This window comes from Artibeus jamaicensis, unplaced genomic scaffold (genome assembly GCF_021234435.1).
Source record: "Artibeus jamaicensis isolate MK-2021 breed Jamaican fruit bat unplaced genomic scaffold, CSHL_Jam_final contig_851, whole genome shotgun sequence".
NCBI lineage: Eukaryota > Metazoa > Chordata > Mammalia > Chiroptera > Phyllostomidae > Artibeus > Artibeus jamaicensis.
In genome coordinates, this window is record NW_026521986.1 from 13,962,603 (window position 1) to 13,978,438 (window position 15,836).

Consider the following 15,836-nt stretch of genomic DNA (forward strand, 5'->3'; position numbering starts at 1 on the left):
ACCACGCCCTCCACCCTCTCTCGGGCATTAGCTGCGAAAGGCGGGGCTGGGCGCGCGTGCGCTCCCGTCTCCAGGCAACGGGAATAACAGGGTCTAGCTGAGAGCGCCTGCGCGGCCGGCAGTTGAGTGCCGGGGGTTTGGTCCGGAAAACTTAAGTCCTGAGCAATTGACCCTGAGAGCCTCAGGTATGCGGAAGGGCAGGGAGTCATGGGGTCAGCACCTCGACCTCCCAAGGGCCCGGTGGACAAAAGAGTGAAGGCTTGTCTCCAAAGCGGAGTCCCCAGTGGGGGCGCCCCCGGCTGACCCTCCAAGACAGACAGAATGTGACTTCCGTGTTTCGGATCCAAAACGCTTGGCAGTCAGGTCAGGTGGCCCCGCTTGTCAGGTTACAAACCTCCCGCAGTCTTGCGGCGGGGACTCCTTCCTACTCCTTGGGTGAAGGTTTGACAGCCAGCACCTGCTGCAGGGCCTGGGTGGCCTCTTTGCTCCTGGGAGTCAAGCTCGGGTCCAGCAGGCGGGAAGCCCTGAGAGAGCTCTGTGTGCCAGGTGCTTACGTCTGGGCCACAATTTTCTCACCTGTAAAATGATCTTGGAGTCCTAATATCCCTAAATTACTGTAACGTAACTCTGAGCGAACCCCTCGATTTATGGGAGAAGAAACTGGAGCCAGCAAGAGCAAGTTGCTTGTCCTGTGTCAGAAGACTAATAAAACCTGACTTTCAATCCAATAGCTCTTTTCAGTAGCTCCTTCCACCTGTTACAGGGTGCACTGCGTGTGGGAGCAGCATCACTAGGTACAGAGGAGGCTGGTACGGGCTTAGGCAGGAACACCTGTGTCACATTCGGTTTTCTAACCTCAGGACCTAACAAACGCTCACAGGACCTAATAAGCACTCATCAAATGCTTATTGAAAGAAAGTTCTAGCAGATCTAGCATACTGTCCCTAAAAAGTTTAAAGGAGCCCTGGCTGGTGTAGCTCAGTGGATAGAGTGTGGGCTGTGAATCAAAGGGTCGCAGGTCCGATTCCCAGTCAGGGCACATGCCTAGGTTTCCAGCCAGGTCCCCAGTGAGGGCCATGTGGGAAGCAACCACACATTGATGTTTCTCTCCCTCTTCCTCCTTCCCTCCCCCTCTCTCTAAAAACAAATAAACATTTTTTTAAAAGTTTAAAGGAAAATGTAGGTAGGACAAATGTAGAAACTGCCTTAGCACCCAGGGGGAATCTCAGACAAACTTCTCACATATATCTGGTTTAAATCCCCCCTAGGCTTCAGTCCAGGCCCTGAATGGCTGGTCTCCATTTGGCGCCACCTCTGCCTGTGGGCATTATGCTGCCATATAAAAAAACGGAAGCTCCAGAGTTCCACTCAACTAACCACTATGAAAAAACGGACTCTTCCCCGCTGTCCTCCATGGCGCACCTGAGGAGCAATTCCCAGGAGAAACTTTTGAGCAACAAAGAGCCAGTGCTTGGTAATCTGCACACTCAGTCCCGATGGCATACCTGCACCAAAGTCCAGAGCTACTTCTGTCCACACTGTGCTGGAACCGGGCAGCCAGATCCAAGAAGCAATCTCCAGAGTCAAGCACAGGGTTTCTTTTACTCATCAGGCCCTCAATCCCGGTATCCCAAAGCAAATAACCAGGAATTCATCCCTTTTACAAAGAAGCGAGTTGGGGTGGACCGGGCATACCCACTGAAACCTGTGTTCCATCGGAAGTCTCGAAGTACAGGCGAGAGTGGCATGGATTGGGACCAGAATGTCTCTCCTAGACACCCTGAGCCATGGGAGTTTTTGCATAGCAGCTCTGGTTTGAGGAACTGGGCAAACTCATCTATAGTCGGTACTGTTGCTGCCACGCAGGTGGAGAGGGCCATGGCAAACCCCAAGAGGACTGAGTGGATGCAGATCCAAAGACTAGAAGCTGCAGGGGAGAGTTTAGAGGAGGAAATCCGAAGAAAGGAGACCCTCCTGAGGGAAAAACTGAAGAAGACAGAGGAGGAACTCAGAAGGATCCAGAAAGAAAAGGAACAGACTGAGGAAAATGGAAGAAAAGAGGTACAAAGACCAACACTCCCCAGGAGGAGAGTTCAAGGTAACAGTATCGCCCTGCACAAACCGGTCTTCTCCCAGGAATATGAGCCTAAGGAGGCCTTCGGTAGAGACAGTGGAGAGGTTGAAACTTGGGGACGGTCTCACGAAAATTCTAGTCCATTCTTGTTCTCTGATTATGGGATACAGATGCTCAAAAGGGAAAGACTAGTGGCAAGCAATAACAAAATCCAAGACCGAGTCTCAGAGCGGGTAAAAGAGAAGTTTTCTCAGCCTGCGCAGGCACCAGGCAGTGCTTTGCCAGGGTGCCCCAGCAACTCGAACTCGTCTAGGGCACCAGTCTCCACGGGCTCCAGCTGTTCCACCGAAGAGCCAGAGCTCGGCGAGTGCAGTCACTGTGGACGCAAGTTCCTCCTCCTCAGGCTGGAGAGGCACTCCAGTGTCTGCAGCAGGATGCAGGGTTCCAAGAGGAAAGTGTTTGACTCCTCCAGGGCCCGGGCCAAGGGCACGGAACTAGAACAGTACTTGAACTGGAAGGGACCAGCATCAGTCAAGGTAATGAGGGCCTTATAGATTTTGACTTTGAGTGGGGATCATTGCAAGGGCCTGTTATTCTTCATAAGGTTTTTTCCTTTTGTTTTTTAAAGAAAAATTTCAAGTGTCATAAAGTGAAAACATTTATTATTGTTGTGATGGGAGCTTTTCATATGGCCCTTACTACAACCATGTGAGATTTCATTATCTCTTATCAATTCAAAAGTCAAGTCTCACAGGTGAATTTGCTTAACCTCTGATGTGCTTGAGATGCACAGCAACAGCTTTAAATGGCAGATTCAGCGTATAAATCTGGGTTGGAATGACTCCAAAATCTAGACTAAAGAATACATGTCCTTTTGATTATAAAAATAATAAACATTTACTGTAGACTTTTTTTAATAAAAAAAACTATTGTGTATTTCACCACTTCGAGAGAATTACTTTCACTTTGCAATGTACTTGGCCATCTCCCAAGATTAAAATCTGTTATCACTCCTGTAACCACATCTGTGTTTTCAAGATTGGCTCAGTTTTGCTATACTTCCTTTTTTTAAACACAATTAAAAATGTTTTATTTATTTTTAGAGAGAGGGGAAGGGAAGGAGAGAGGGAGAGAAACATCAGTGTGTGGTTGCCTCTTGAGTGCCCCCGACTGGGGACCTGGCCAGCAACCCAGGCATGTGCCCTGACTGGGAACCAAACCAGGGATCCTTCGGGATTGAGTGCACAGACCTGCACTCAATCCACTGAGCTGCACTAGCCAAGGCTCAATTTTGGTATACTTTCTAAATAAAAACATGAAACACAATTAAATTTGGAATTCTTCTCCATTTACAGTGTAAACACCTTAAAGGTAAAGGACTTTATTTTTGGTTAACATAAAACTAAGTTGTGCCCTGACTGGTATGGCTCAGTGAGTTGGGCACCATCCTGAGAACCCAAAGGTTGCTGGTTCGATTCCTGGTCAGGGCACATGCCTGGGTTGTGGGCCAGGTCCTGGGTTGGGTGGGGGATGTGCAAGAGCCAACAGAGCCATGTTTCCCTCCCTCTCTTTCTCCCTCCCTCCCCCTCTGTCTAAAAAGAAATTTTAAAAAATGCTTTCTTCTGCTGCCTACCTTGTTGTTTCCTAAGTGTGTGCGTTTGCTCGTGTACTTGTTTTGGTGTGTGTCTTTTTTTTTTTTTTTAAGATTTTATTTATTTATCTTTAGAGGGGAAGGGAAGGAGAGAGGGAGAGAAGGAGAGAAATATCAATGTATGGTTTCCTCTGGTGGGTCCCCTGCTGGGGACTGGCCTGAAACCCAGGCATGTGCCCTGACTGGGAATCAAACCGTGATCCTTTGGTTCACAGGCCCGTGCTCAATCCACTGAGCTAAACCAGCCAGGGCTGGTCTCTCTCTTGTTGGAACTTACTCAAACATCTGTTAATACTGGCCTGCCCATTTATATTTAAGCTTAAGTGGAGCTTTTTGACTAAAGACCTTCACATTAGGGTTTTCAAATAGTGAGCCTTTTAATTGGCGTCCTCCAGAGTCAGTGTCTAATGGCTTTTCTGTTGCCTGCTCGGAGCCTCCTGAAAACCCTTCAGTCTCCTCTAAGAAGTACCCATGTGCCTGGTAACCTGGGAGCCGAGCCAGGGAAGAAGGCTGACACACATTTCATCTTATATACTTGCACTTAATCCCTGTTTTCAGCCCCAAGATGAACCCTTTCCTTCCCTGTGTCTGGATTTCCTGAGTCTGACACCTGCCCGGTTGAGTTTCTCCAGAGAGTAAAAACCCCCGTTGTCCTGTGAGGGTACCGGGGTGGGCAAGGTGGGGTGGCCGCCCTGGGGGCCCGGCACTTCCAGGCACCGAGGCTCTTCAGGTCTGTGCTGGGGAAACGGCTTGCCTCTCAGGACTCATCCCCCTTCGCAGGCCCTTAGTTTACGTGTCTCCACTCGGGCAAGTCAGTTTTCCCTCTAGATCCTTTCCTGCTCTCTTTGACCTTGTGGATTAGCACCCCTTTTATTTCCTTACTCTCATTCTAGTGGAGACTCAGGAGGTGAGTTGTCCACCACGTTGAATGATCGGTCTTCCTTCTACTTACAGGCTGAACCTCCCCGGAAGAGCAACTGGAGACAGAAGCATGAATCTTTCATCCGTACCCTCCGCCAGGCTCGAGAGGTCCAGCAGGTCATTGCCAAAGGTGGAAACGCCTCAGACTTGCCTCCCATCCCACCTGCAGAAAATCCAGACTATATTCAGTGTCCTCACTGTAGCCGTCACTTTGCTCCCAAGGTGGCTGAGCGGCACATTCCCAAGTGTAAGACCATTAAGAACCGCCCTCCACCTCCACGAAAGCATTACAGTTGAGCAGACAACAGTGGGAAACCTCCTCGACAGCTCGAGGAAGCTCTGCTTCTCTTCAGCAGTAAGTGAAAGAATAATTTGATGCAAAGCAGGAAGAACTAACACTTTTACACCTCCCAGATCTGCCCAGAGCTGAAATCAGTGAGGAGAAACCCACTAGGCGGCAGAAGGCAGAAGGCAAACTCACTCCCCACTAAATTACCACCTCAGGCTAGTGGGTCTTATGTTAGTGCCCTAAGAACTGATGGGCAAAGACACACGAGTAGCGAGCAGGCTCCATTAAAGCTGCCTTACAGGCTCACGTGTGGTTTGTGCTTATTGCCTGCATTTGTTCTGCCTTCTTGCCACTGCCTCTGCATCTTTGTCTGTGGTTCCTGTTAACTCTTCCTGCTCTTGCAGGAAGTTGGCTCATTAGGATGAGCTGGTCTCAGAGGGTCATGGTCACCCAGATGATATCTCTTGTACAAGATAATATGATTTTGTTGTGAGGCAAGTGGAAGTCCATCCTTGACCTCCCTGGTGCACGGTCCTGGCTAAAAGCCCATACAAGCATGTGAGGTTAGAGTGCCAATATATCCTAACTCCTCCCTGTGCTGCACTGTGCAATGAAGGGAACCTCGTCTTTGTCTACTGCAAAGGGTAGGGGTGGGGGAAAGCACACTGTATGTCTCTGTAGTTGTTCTTTTCTAATGTCAAAAAGGGGGGAGAAGCTTCAGTTTCAGCTGTTGTTAGCACTGCTCTCAAACTAGATTGGTTGGTGTTTTAAATGAGGCAGCAGAATGTACCATCAAAGCTGTCACATGTCCCTGCTGATTATACCAGTTACCTTCTATTCTAGAAAGGACACTTGGAAGGAAGAGGCGCCAGGTCTTTTTAATTTTCTCTGCAGAATCATGCCTAGTGCAAGTAACCTTTATTAGGCCCTCAGTAAATGGGTTTGAGGGATTTAAAATTAACCAAATAATAAAGTGAGAGAGTCCCAGACTTGTGTGGGAGCAGTGATGAGGTAATGTCTGTCGGGGTAGTAGCAGTTCTGAAAGGATGAAGCTGGTGTAACAGGCCTACTCGTAGGAAATACTAGTAAGGTTACTGTCCTGAGAGCATTTCTCAAATGGCTACTTTCAAATCCTGGAAAAAAAAATCACCCAACATGACCTAGGCAAAGGGGACTGGGCAGACGACAAAACCGTATTTTACTCAACAACAGATGGCCACTCAGTCCAGTTTCATCTCCTTGGCAGCTTCTGCCAAGTGACTGCACTAACAGAGCAGACCAATTTGAAACGTGAGTTTAAGGCTTCAGCTGTGAAGTTACAGGACACCAGGCTGAAAAAAATTATATATTTTTATTTATTGATTTTAGAGAGAGGCAGATTGATTTGTCTCTGTGTGCATTCATTGGTTGGTTCTTGTACATGCCCTGACTGGAGATGGAACCTGCAACCTTGGCGTGTTGGGTGACGCTCTCACCAACTGAACTCCTCGGCCTGGGCTAGAATTTGTATTTTAAAGACGGCATATATTGAGTTGCTTTATGCTCTAGTTGAAAAGAAAGAGGTTTCACATAACAGGGCTTTTGGTTTGCCACTTAAAAGAAACCTCACATAGACAACTGGATATATCTTTTAAGACTATATGCTTTTAGGGAGAGTGGAAAGGAGGTACAGAAACATCAATGTGTGAGAGAAACATTGATGGGTTGCCTCTCAGCCTGCAATTCCCAGGCATGTGCCCTGATAGGGAATCAAACCTTTGGTTCGCAAGCTGGTGCTCAATCCACTGAGCCACACCAGCCAAGGCCACACTGGATATTGTGATCCCATATACGCATCCCTGGGCAAGTTTAGTAAGGTGCACGCTTTCTTTCACATTTCATTGCAAGAACGAGCTGTGGTCAGCATTCCTAAGTGGTAGCCTGTGGACTGCTTCACCCCACAGGTGTTTTATTTGGCTGGCACGGCACTAAAAATATTATCTGGCATTTAAAAATTGGGATAGGGAGCATCTCTTAAATAACTGAAATTCTGGAAACACCAGGCCAGCAACCATGCATAGCACTGAATGAATGGGGTTCAGAATCAGTGGCTCTTGAGGGGGGAGAGCATTCTGATCACCAAGCTCAAGCTCCGGTGGCCTGCTTCACTTATTTGCATGTTCTGCCCCCTCACCCCCACCCTGTACTGAGTTTGGGATCCCTGGATGTTGTTACTAAGAACACAGATCAGGGCCCTCCAGGGAGAACAAGTGTGTTGAGGAGTGCTTTCTATAGACACAGGAAGCAGTTACTCATTCTTATGTTGCTAGGGAAATCAAACAGTGTCTCAGAATTCCTTCAATCTCAACAGGCTCAGGCCTTGGTTTTATTAGCGATGTCTATTAGTCTTTTAAATTTAGCTTGGTCTGATCTTTGGGAAGAGGTTAGAAACATTTTTGTGTCTAAGTCTCTTCCTGGAGAGCAGAGGGTGACTGTGGAGAAATAAACAGTGCTTGTTAGTCCATGTGTTATACTGCTTCATCTAAGAAACTAGTGAAAGTAAATGCTATAAATTTTAAAGTTCAAAAGGTTAAGCAGCAGGAAAAACCTCATGGTAACCCACACAGGTAAAAGTGTGTACAGATGTCTAAGATAGACAGTGCTGCTTAACAGAAGAGTGTTTTAGGCAGCACAGTACCTCCTGGCCAACAGTTTTTTTTGTCATCAGTTTATCACGGGAGGTAGCAGAGATGTGATAGTGTTTTACTTCCTAATGTGAATGATTCTGTGAGGCTTAGTGATCAGTGTGTTTATATCCATCATTAATTACTGAAGCAACAAATGATTTCTGGCTTTACCGCAGATAGGAAAACATTCTGTAGCCCTGACTACAGCCTATTCTGCCCTAACGCTGTCATGAACAATACTTTTTAGGCCCAGGGATACTCACTTGAATTTATTTACAACACATCTTAGCTCCAGAGTTGTTCTATTATGAATGTTTGCGAATCTATGGCAAACCAAGTGAAATGTGAGTACAAGGCTGCTCTTGCTTTAAACTTCAGTGAAGTGTTCAGCCAACAGAAGTTGTGACTTGGCTATGCTATGCCAGGGCGACCAAAGTAGAGTTCAGCCTCTTTGAGGACAAACACTTTTATAAACATAAACAGGCACTATCACTTGAAAAAGCCCACTGTAATTGGGGACACAAGTACCAGAAGTGATACTTCCCCTTATTTATTTTTGACAGATTTTATTTACTTACTTTAGAGAGAGGGCAGGGGAGGGAGAAAGAGAGAGAAACATCAATGTGGGAGAGATAATGGATTGGCTGCCTCTTGTGTGCCCCCAACTGCCCCCCCTGGTGGGCAACCCAGGCAGGTGCCCTGACTGGGAAGGAAATGGATGCCCTTTTGGTTCACAGGCTGACACTCAGTTCACTGAGCCACACCAGACAGGATGGTCCTTCCTCTTAATGGCTCGTTTTTTTTTTCTCCCTCTACATTTTAAGCACTATATTTCAGAAGTTGGGTTGGGGAAGGGGGAGTGGAGCTGTAGCAGCAGAAATGATTCTGAGAGCAAGAAGAAACTGGAAAGAGGCAAAAGTGATTTCTGGGCAAATGTCCCTTGCAGTGTCTGTTACAGACCTTTGACTCAAAGACTCATGAAGGCCCAGAGTCGGAGTGTTGCACCCGCGGGGACCGGGGTCCATGCACAGACTTACTGAGGCACAGCAGTATTGAAAGTTTAAATGTTTATTTAAAACAGAAATGCCAAACCACTCCACCCTCAACCTTGCAAACATCTGGCGAACAAAAGCTAGTTCTTCAGCAACAGGGTCAGAGCAGAGGAGGGACTCAGACTACACTGTAGCTCAAAAGCATTACCACTGGAGAACTTGAACCACCTAGCACGGCACAGAGAAGAAAAGTAGAGAACTAGCCACAGAAACCATTCAAAGGCATTTCTGCTGCCTCACCTTCCACTTTTTATCTAATGCACGGCTGCAACCTTTGAACTGGTTTCTATTTGCATAACTGTTTGGTGGGGAAAATCATGTGGCTATCCCAGGCACAATTTGGGAAAATGCAAATGGTTTCTAAGGCACAGAACTTAGATTCTCAGCCAGATTCATAGCAAACCTAGGTTTCCCCAGGGAACATGTTAGAGAAATGACCACAGCATTCCACTGCTGGAGAATAACTCCTCGCTGGGACACGGGCAGGGTCTCACACCCTCCCTGTCATGAATGCTCACTTCCACCCCACAGTCTCGGCAACGTCCCGTGTTCCTCTGGTCCACAGCAGAAGCAACACTCTTGATTAACACCGAAACTGACCCTGCCTCTCAGGCCTACTGACATGGTAAGCATGAGGAATACAGGAAGGTGAAAGGCCAGGCAGTCCTTTAAAAAATCAAAGTTGCATTTACATGATGAACCAAAACCCATTGTTAGGGTTTATTGCAGACCCCCAAGTCCCCAGAATTTGTAGCTAAATCCAGGGTTGGCCCCTTCCCTTATTTTAAGAAAAGGCTTCAGTGATTACATTAGTACTTTTGTACTAGGCTTCCCAGAATTGAGAAAACAATGGGAACATCAAACCAAAGATCCCATTGAACAGAGTTGCCCATCCCCAGCCATGGGGTTTTCCCGGAGCATCAGCCTTTGCATCACCCATTTTAGAGAAATGACAAAATTTCCATCACACAGATCCTTCCAAAATATTAGACATCAAGCATTCGTTTTTTGGTTTAGGGAAAATGAAACAAAAGTGATGTAGCTGTTTCTGGGAAGGTAGGTGTGAAGACTCATCGAGGCAGCTCCTGGGACCCAAAACACCACAGGAACCTTCCATAAGCCTTTGTAGTAATACAATGCTCACGCCCTTCAGTGAAATCCTCAAACACTTCCAGGGCACTTTCTTGGGAAAGCTGGCTTGCTCCTCTTTACAAGGACATGACTCCGGGATTAGGAGAGAGCTCTGTCAGCTCCTTTCACTTGGCAGGTTCTATCTGTTCTGTTAGACTTCAGGGACTACCAGGTTTTAGGGCTGGCTTTGGGCCACTCAAGAAGGAAAGATGATACAGATTCACTGATATGGCTTCATAAAACACCAAAGGGGAGAAAATACTGACTAGACATACAGATAGGGAGTGGTTGCGGCTGATGACGTCATGATCAGAACCCTAAGAACCATGAAAGAAGTGGTGTAAGAAGCCTTCTCAAGGGCAGAAGACTCAGAGTCACTCCAGGCCCTCCCAAAGACACCACGAGGAGGCCGCTAACGGAGGACTTCCTCTCCCTCACGGTCTTCTCTCACGCCGTTCCTACTGCTCCACTGACTGAACTCTCCACAAGCCACCTTGTCTCTGAGAGGTATCTGCCAGGGCCAGGAAAGCCCACCCTGCATCAGCCACGGCCTGACACTCCAGCTGTGTGATGAGGAGGGACCTGCCCTTCTTTCTCTACTCCCCACTCTAGAAATTTCAACCAACCTCAGAGGAAAAGCAAGCTAAGCCCACTCCTCCTCCTCAAGCGCTGAGCAGCACAATGTAACTGAACTTTCTGAAAACAAACCCTAGACACTGACTCCGCCAGACGTACTTTCCTGGACCCAGGGCTCCCACGAGAGCTCAGAGCACTTCACCTTTCTCTGGATGACCTTGGACAAGCCACGCCTGGTTCCAGCCCACTCCAGCTTGACACTTTCCCTCCTCCACTCAAAGTGCAATGTCGGGTGTTGAATTCCCAAGGCAGCTTCCAATTAATGGTGAAAATGATAAATGGGATATAAGCTGCTACCAGCAAGATTAAGGTGAGCATTGTGTCTCCTCTTCAAAGGTGGGATCACCAGACGAGGTACCGAGCTGCACTGTTATGGCAGTCACTGAGGACAAAGCCAGGGCCATGGGCCCTTCCATTCTCCAAAACAAAGCCACTCCTAGATCCTATCTAATAGGCAATCCCACTCTCCAAGTGTATGTGGAAACTCTTCAGAGCCTCCGCCTTGCGCTCCTTGTCTGCAAGTGAACAAAGCCAGGAAAGCGCTCTCTGCATTCAGTAAGTGTGCAGTGAAGTTCTTTGGATCCCAGTTTCCTGGAGGCTATACAGGCTCAGGAGACTAGAGGCTGGGTCGACAGGAATCTGTTCCCAGGAGGCACCAGGAATCTGAATCTAAGTCAGGCTTTGGATCCACTTCCATCTCTTCCTTTGCAGTCTGAGTTCCTTTGGAATGCGTCCCCGTCTGTCCAGATAAAACACAGTTCTGCATTAACACTACTGCCACCTGTCATAGCAGTTCAGGACTAGATTCTCAAGGTCAGATTCTAAGGACTTGTGGCCACAGTTCAGTGAGTTCATACTACTACTACTTTAGGTGAAGTCTAGGCCTTTACATTAGCTGCAGGTAGGATGACCAGCTGTCCGGGTTTGCCCAGGACTGAAGGATTTTCTGGGATTCAGAACTCACACTTTAAAATTGAGACAGCCCTAAGGAAAAACAATCCTCCGCTGGCTGTAGTTGCTGATCCTTCCATGCTTACCTCAAGCGTGTGCATTACTTTCCAAAGTATTTTCACAGACATTATTGCATTTAATCAAAACAACCTCAAAACACCCATATAAAGTGGGTGATAGTATTTTCTCTTTTTTTGTTGAGAAGCCAGGACTCACTGAAAAAAAGGATTTTGTCCAAACACATGAAGCTGGTCAATGGCAAAGCCAAGGGCTGAAGCATACTTCCTTGTCCTAGTTCACTCTATCTATGACTCTTTAAAAACAAAGCAAATATTGAACTTAAATCTAATTGAGCCTTACGTCTAACTTAGAGTTTGCAGAAATGACAGGGTGAGAAAAGAACACGGTAAGCAATGTCCCATGGAAACAAGACAAATCCAGAAATGCGGGATATTCTGTTACACAACTGACCCCGGTTCTTCTTCAAGTCAATGCCCTGAACATTAAAGGAAGAAAAGTGATGGTGGTGGAAGGCACTGTTCTAGATCAAGAGAAACAAGAGACGGACCAATGTAAAGTGGGCTTCTTGACTGGATTCTGGCCTGATACAAACAGGAACAATTTTTGTGGCAAAACTGGAAAAATTAAAGTAGCAACTGGATACTGGAAAAGAATTGATATTATTAGTGTTAATTTTGTCAAGTGTGATGATATTGTGGTTATCCAGAATAACAAATGTCTTTATTTTTGGATATGTGTAATAAAGTATTTAGGTTATGTCGTAACTTTTATAATTTACTTGAAAATGGTTTAGCAAAATGAAAATAAATACACACATTTTAGATACACTCAGATATTTACTCACAATAATTCCGAACACACACAAACACGCACATGCATGAAACAAACATGGTGACATGCTAACAACTGCTGAATCTGTGCAGTGGACACATGGGTGTTCACTAAACTGCAATGTTTAAAGTTTTTCATAATAAGAAGAAAAAGAAAAAACAAAGAGTAACCAAAAGCAATGGAAATTAGATGATAAAAATAATTCAATCCAGGTGCCTGAACAAGGCCCAGAGCATCTGGGATTAATTCAAAAAGTTACATCATTAAAAGGTAAGTACTTGCAAAGGAGTAAGTATTAGTGCTTTGTTTCTGTGATTTTTCAAAACAGAATCTGAAATTGAATTATTCTTTTAATGCTCTCACCTGCTGCCCTCCTTCTAATTTGTTGTTCAGCTTCTGTAGTTGGGTAAAAATCTGGAAGTTTTCTTGCTGTAGCTTCTGTTGTTCAGCCAGACACTTGAACAGCAGGCCCTGCAATCTTTCCACCTCCACCTGCAGAGCGCTGCATGCACAGCCCGGAGTGGATGGCGCGCCCTTCCCAGTGCACGCTCCCGCAGGGCTCAGCCGAGGTGGCTGCAGAGTGGAGAGAGAGGGGTCACAAGGGGTTCTGCTTGGATGCCACAGCTCCCCAGCACAAATATCCTATATGTGCTGCCAGACTTGACTTTAGAAATAATGAGATAAAACATATATACATATGAGGAAAATACAAGAAAAACAGAAAACAGCTAGGATTACAAGAGAACCTGGCTCTGACATAGTAGGGCAAGAGAATTGTTTTAGTCTCCATTATGCTAATAAAAGAACAATCATCTATTTTGGAGGGCTTTGTAAAAAAAATTTTAAATTGTACCACTATCTCCCCATTAAAAATGCTGAAGTGGAACAAGTCTTTCTGATTACAGTGAGAGAATGTGGTCCGACGGGTCAGTGTTCATGACATGCAGTGAATCGCACTTTCGAAGAGATGAGAGATGTTCAGTAAACAGGACTGCCAAAGGAGTTACAAAGTTCACCCTGACATTTCAAAGGCTGTATTATTACCTCTTCTGGGGTGTTTTTCAATTTTCCTAGTCAGAACTTTTCTCCTTTCTTCTATTGCACACTGTTTACAGCAAGGGTCAGTATGAGTGAGACAAGATACAGGGCAAATCAGGTCTACCGCCTGTTTTTGTAAATCAAGTTTTAGTGGAACACAAGCATGCCCATTCATTATGTATTATCTATGGCTGCTTTTGTGCTACAATGTTAGTGGGTGTAATTACTAAAGAGACTGTATAGTCCACAAAACCTAAAATAATTACTATGTGGCCCTAAAAGTTTGGTGACTCCTGATTTCTGTCAAGATTAGGTATACACGTATTGTTCACTCATTGGACTACATTCCTACTTATACAGAGCTAAGCAAAGTTTGTAGTTATTTGCATGAAAAATAATACAATAGTTACTAAATAATACAAGAAAAAACTCTATTTCACATACTCATGACTGTAAACCTCTTTTTGCCCCACGCTGAATTTAAAGCCTCCAACCCACTCTAACAGTGTCACGAAAAACTGGACTTGCATTTTGGAATTTCCATTTTGGTACTTTTGAGGCAGAGAGAAAAGAAAGACAGTTCTCTGCTATAGAAAAGTGTTAGCCTGTTAGCAATGTGAAAGGACTAATACTTTTCCAAGACAATCAGTCTATCCTTCTGGATAGCTTTAAGTACTACCAAGCAGAATAATAAATTGATACAGGGCAGCTAGGAGACCAGTGAAGCTAGAGGAGGAGACGGTGAGGCCAAGAGAACTGGGCAGAGCTCACAGCCACTGTTTACCTACTTGAGATTCAAAGGCAAAAAGCTCAGTTACCCAGGCTCCCTCTGGAGGCTTGTGTTCTGAAGGTGCTTCGGAGGCCACCTTGAGTCCTTGCAGCTCTTCATAGGGCAGGGTATCCTTCTCAGATTCTGAAAAAACTGCACTTGGGGGAGATGGGCTGTCAGGCATGGGAATGAATTCTGCATTTTCCAGCTCCTGCATTTAACAGACAAAATCTCATCAGTTCTGTCTGAGTCATCTACTTTCTCCCAAATTTCCTTCTTGCTATATAGCTTTCACTCTGTTGTGACACGAGCACCCTCTGGTGGGACAGGACAGTTATGGGCACAACACACCTCACCCTGCCTGTCCGCAACCTGCCAGACCTTCCTCAGAGGAATCAGAGTGGTAAGAATTCAAATTATGGTCCAGACTTCTGAGTGTCTGGCATGTGTCCCCAATACACTTATTCTACGTAGGCTATTCAGTAAGCTGGGAAGCTCTAGGGTGACGCTAGTCAGGCTGACTGCCAGGCTTCTAAAGGCTGAGGCTGAGGCTTTATGTAGTATTCGGTGTGCTGTTTTCCCCATTCATCCTCCTACATGGCTATCAAGTTTGGTTATCAAGTTATTATACAAGGAGCTGTAAATTAGAGAGATCATCTTTTTTTTTTAAGTAAAAAATTTTAAATTTCACGGACTATAAATGTTCACTTTAGAAATGAGAAAATACAGATGGGCAAAGGGGGATTATAAAAATCACCAGCAATTCCATCACTCATAGATAACCACTGTTAAAATAATACATAGTCTTCATAGCAGACATTCTTCTATGTATTACATATTTGCTAAAAGAACGGGATCATACTGCACAGGTATTATTCCATCCTTTTTTGCACAGCCATATGTTGTAACCAACTTTCCATATAAAAAAACATTTTTACTGTCTGCACTTTGACTCTCATAATCCACTTCTCTATTGTAAAGCATTCCAACTGTCCCAGTATTCCACTTCTACAATCCACAGTAGAGAATCATATGCTTCATCTTTGCACACATGCATTACAAAAATTGCCTTGAAGGAAGGCTGTATTAATTTACATTCATTTAAATAATACAAGTATGAACACATTTTGTATCTCTTCTTGTCAGAAAGAAAAAAGGGATTTGAGATTTGATTTTGTTCCAGGTAGAAATCAGAAACCCAGGTCCCTGCTGCAAAACACTTGAATGGGACATGGATGACAGACAGATTCTGACAGCTCCTTTCTAGTCCCTGCAAAGGACATGATACTTTATCTAAGGCACCTCTGCCAAAAGAATTACCTTTCGAAGCCAGCCAGGACAGGAGCTGCTGGCCCCACTACTGATCCCCATGGCCTCCGTGGGACTGACTAAACCTTCCATTCCTCGGTCTGCTTCCATTGTTCCTCGGAAGCCTCCACTTGGATCAGGGGTTTCAGATTCCTGCTGACTGTCCTCCTCTTCTCCCCCACCACCGCCGCCGCCTCCTCCGCCTCCTCCTCCTCCCGGGCTAGAGCTCTGAACCACTGACAGATACACAGCACAGAAATACACAACTTTGCTATGCAGCAAGAAAGAGTTACCATCTTATAGCCCCGCTGACCCTGAGTGAGGTCACTACAGTTGCATGAAGTGGAGTAGCAACAGTGAAGTCAGATATTTGGGACTAAATTTTTTAGTTCCGTATCTTCATGATGGTAATTCACTTCTACTTTCTGAGCCTTGCTATCCCTATGTTCGCAGCAGGTGATCAATGCTCCAAAGCACAGCTAAACGATCACCCCAACC

At 45.6% G+C, this 15,836-nt stretch overlaps 2 protein-coding genes across 3 annotated transcripts in view; one reads left to right on the plus strand and one right to left on the minus strand.

The window, feature by feature from the left end:
* Nucleotides 1-103: 103 nt before the first annotated feature.
* ZC2HC1C (zinc finger C2HC-type containing 1C) lies at nucleotides 104-5,451 on the plus strand. 2 transcript variants are annotated; one of them, XM_037127016.2, is made up of 3 exons: nucleotides 104-185; nucleotides 1,269-2,610; nucleotides 4,680-5,451. In XM_037127016.2, exons 2-3 carry the CDS (start codon nucleotides 1,288-1,290, stop codon nucleotides 4,941-4,943), a joined length of 1,587 nt encoding a protein of 528 aa, XP_036982911.2. In that variant the 5' UTR covers nucleotides 104-185; nucleotides 1,269-1,287; the 3' UTR covers nucleotides 4,944-5,451. The 2 variants fall into 2 exon arrangements, with proteins under 2 accessions (XP_036982911.2, XP_036982914.2); XM_037127019.2 differs by lacking the exon at nucleotides 104-185 and adding an exon at nucleotides 276-363.
* A 3,202-nt stretch (nucleotides 5,452-8,653) lies between these two features.
* NEK9 (NIMA related kinase 9) overlaps nucleotides 8,654-15,836 on the minus strand; it is a 34,698-nt gene continuing 27,515 nt past the window's right edge. Inside the window, exons 19-22 of the mRNA XM_037128406.2 lie at nucleotides 15,351-15,574; nucleotides 14,080-14,241; nucleotides 12,587-12,796; nucleotides 8,654-11,159 (exon numbers count right to left, since the gene is read on the minus strand). Coding sequence (XP_036984301.2) covers nucleotides 11,037-11,159; nucleotides 12,587-12,796; nucleotides 14,080-14,241; nucleotides 15,351-15,574 — 719 coding nt within the window. The 3' untranslated portion in view covers nucleotides 8,654-11,036. The remainder of the gene's footprint in view (nucleotides 11,160-12,586; nucleotides 12,797-14,079; nucleotides 14,242-15,350; nucleotides 15,575-15,836) is intronic.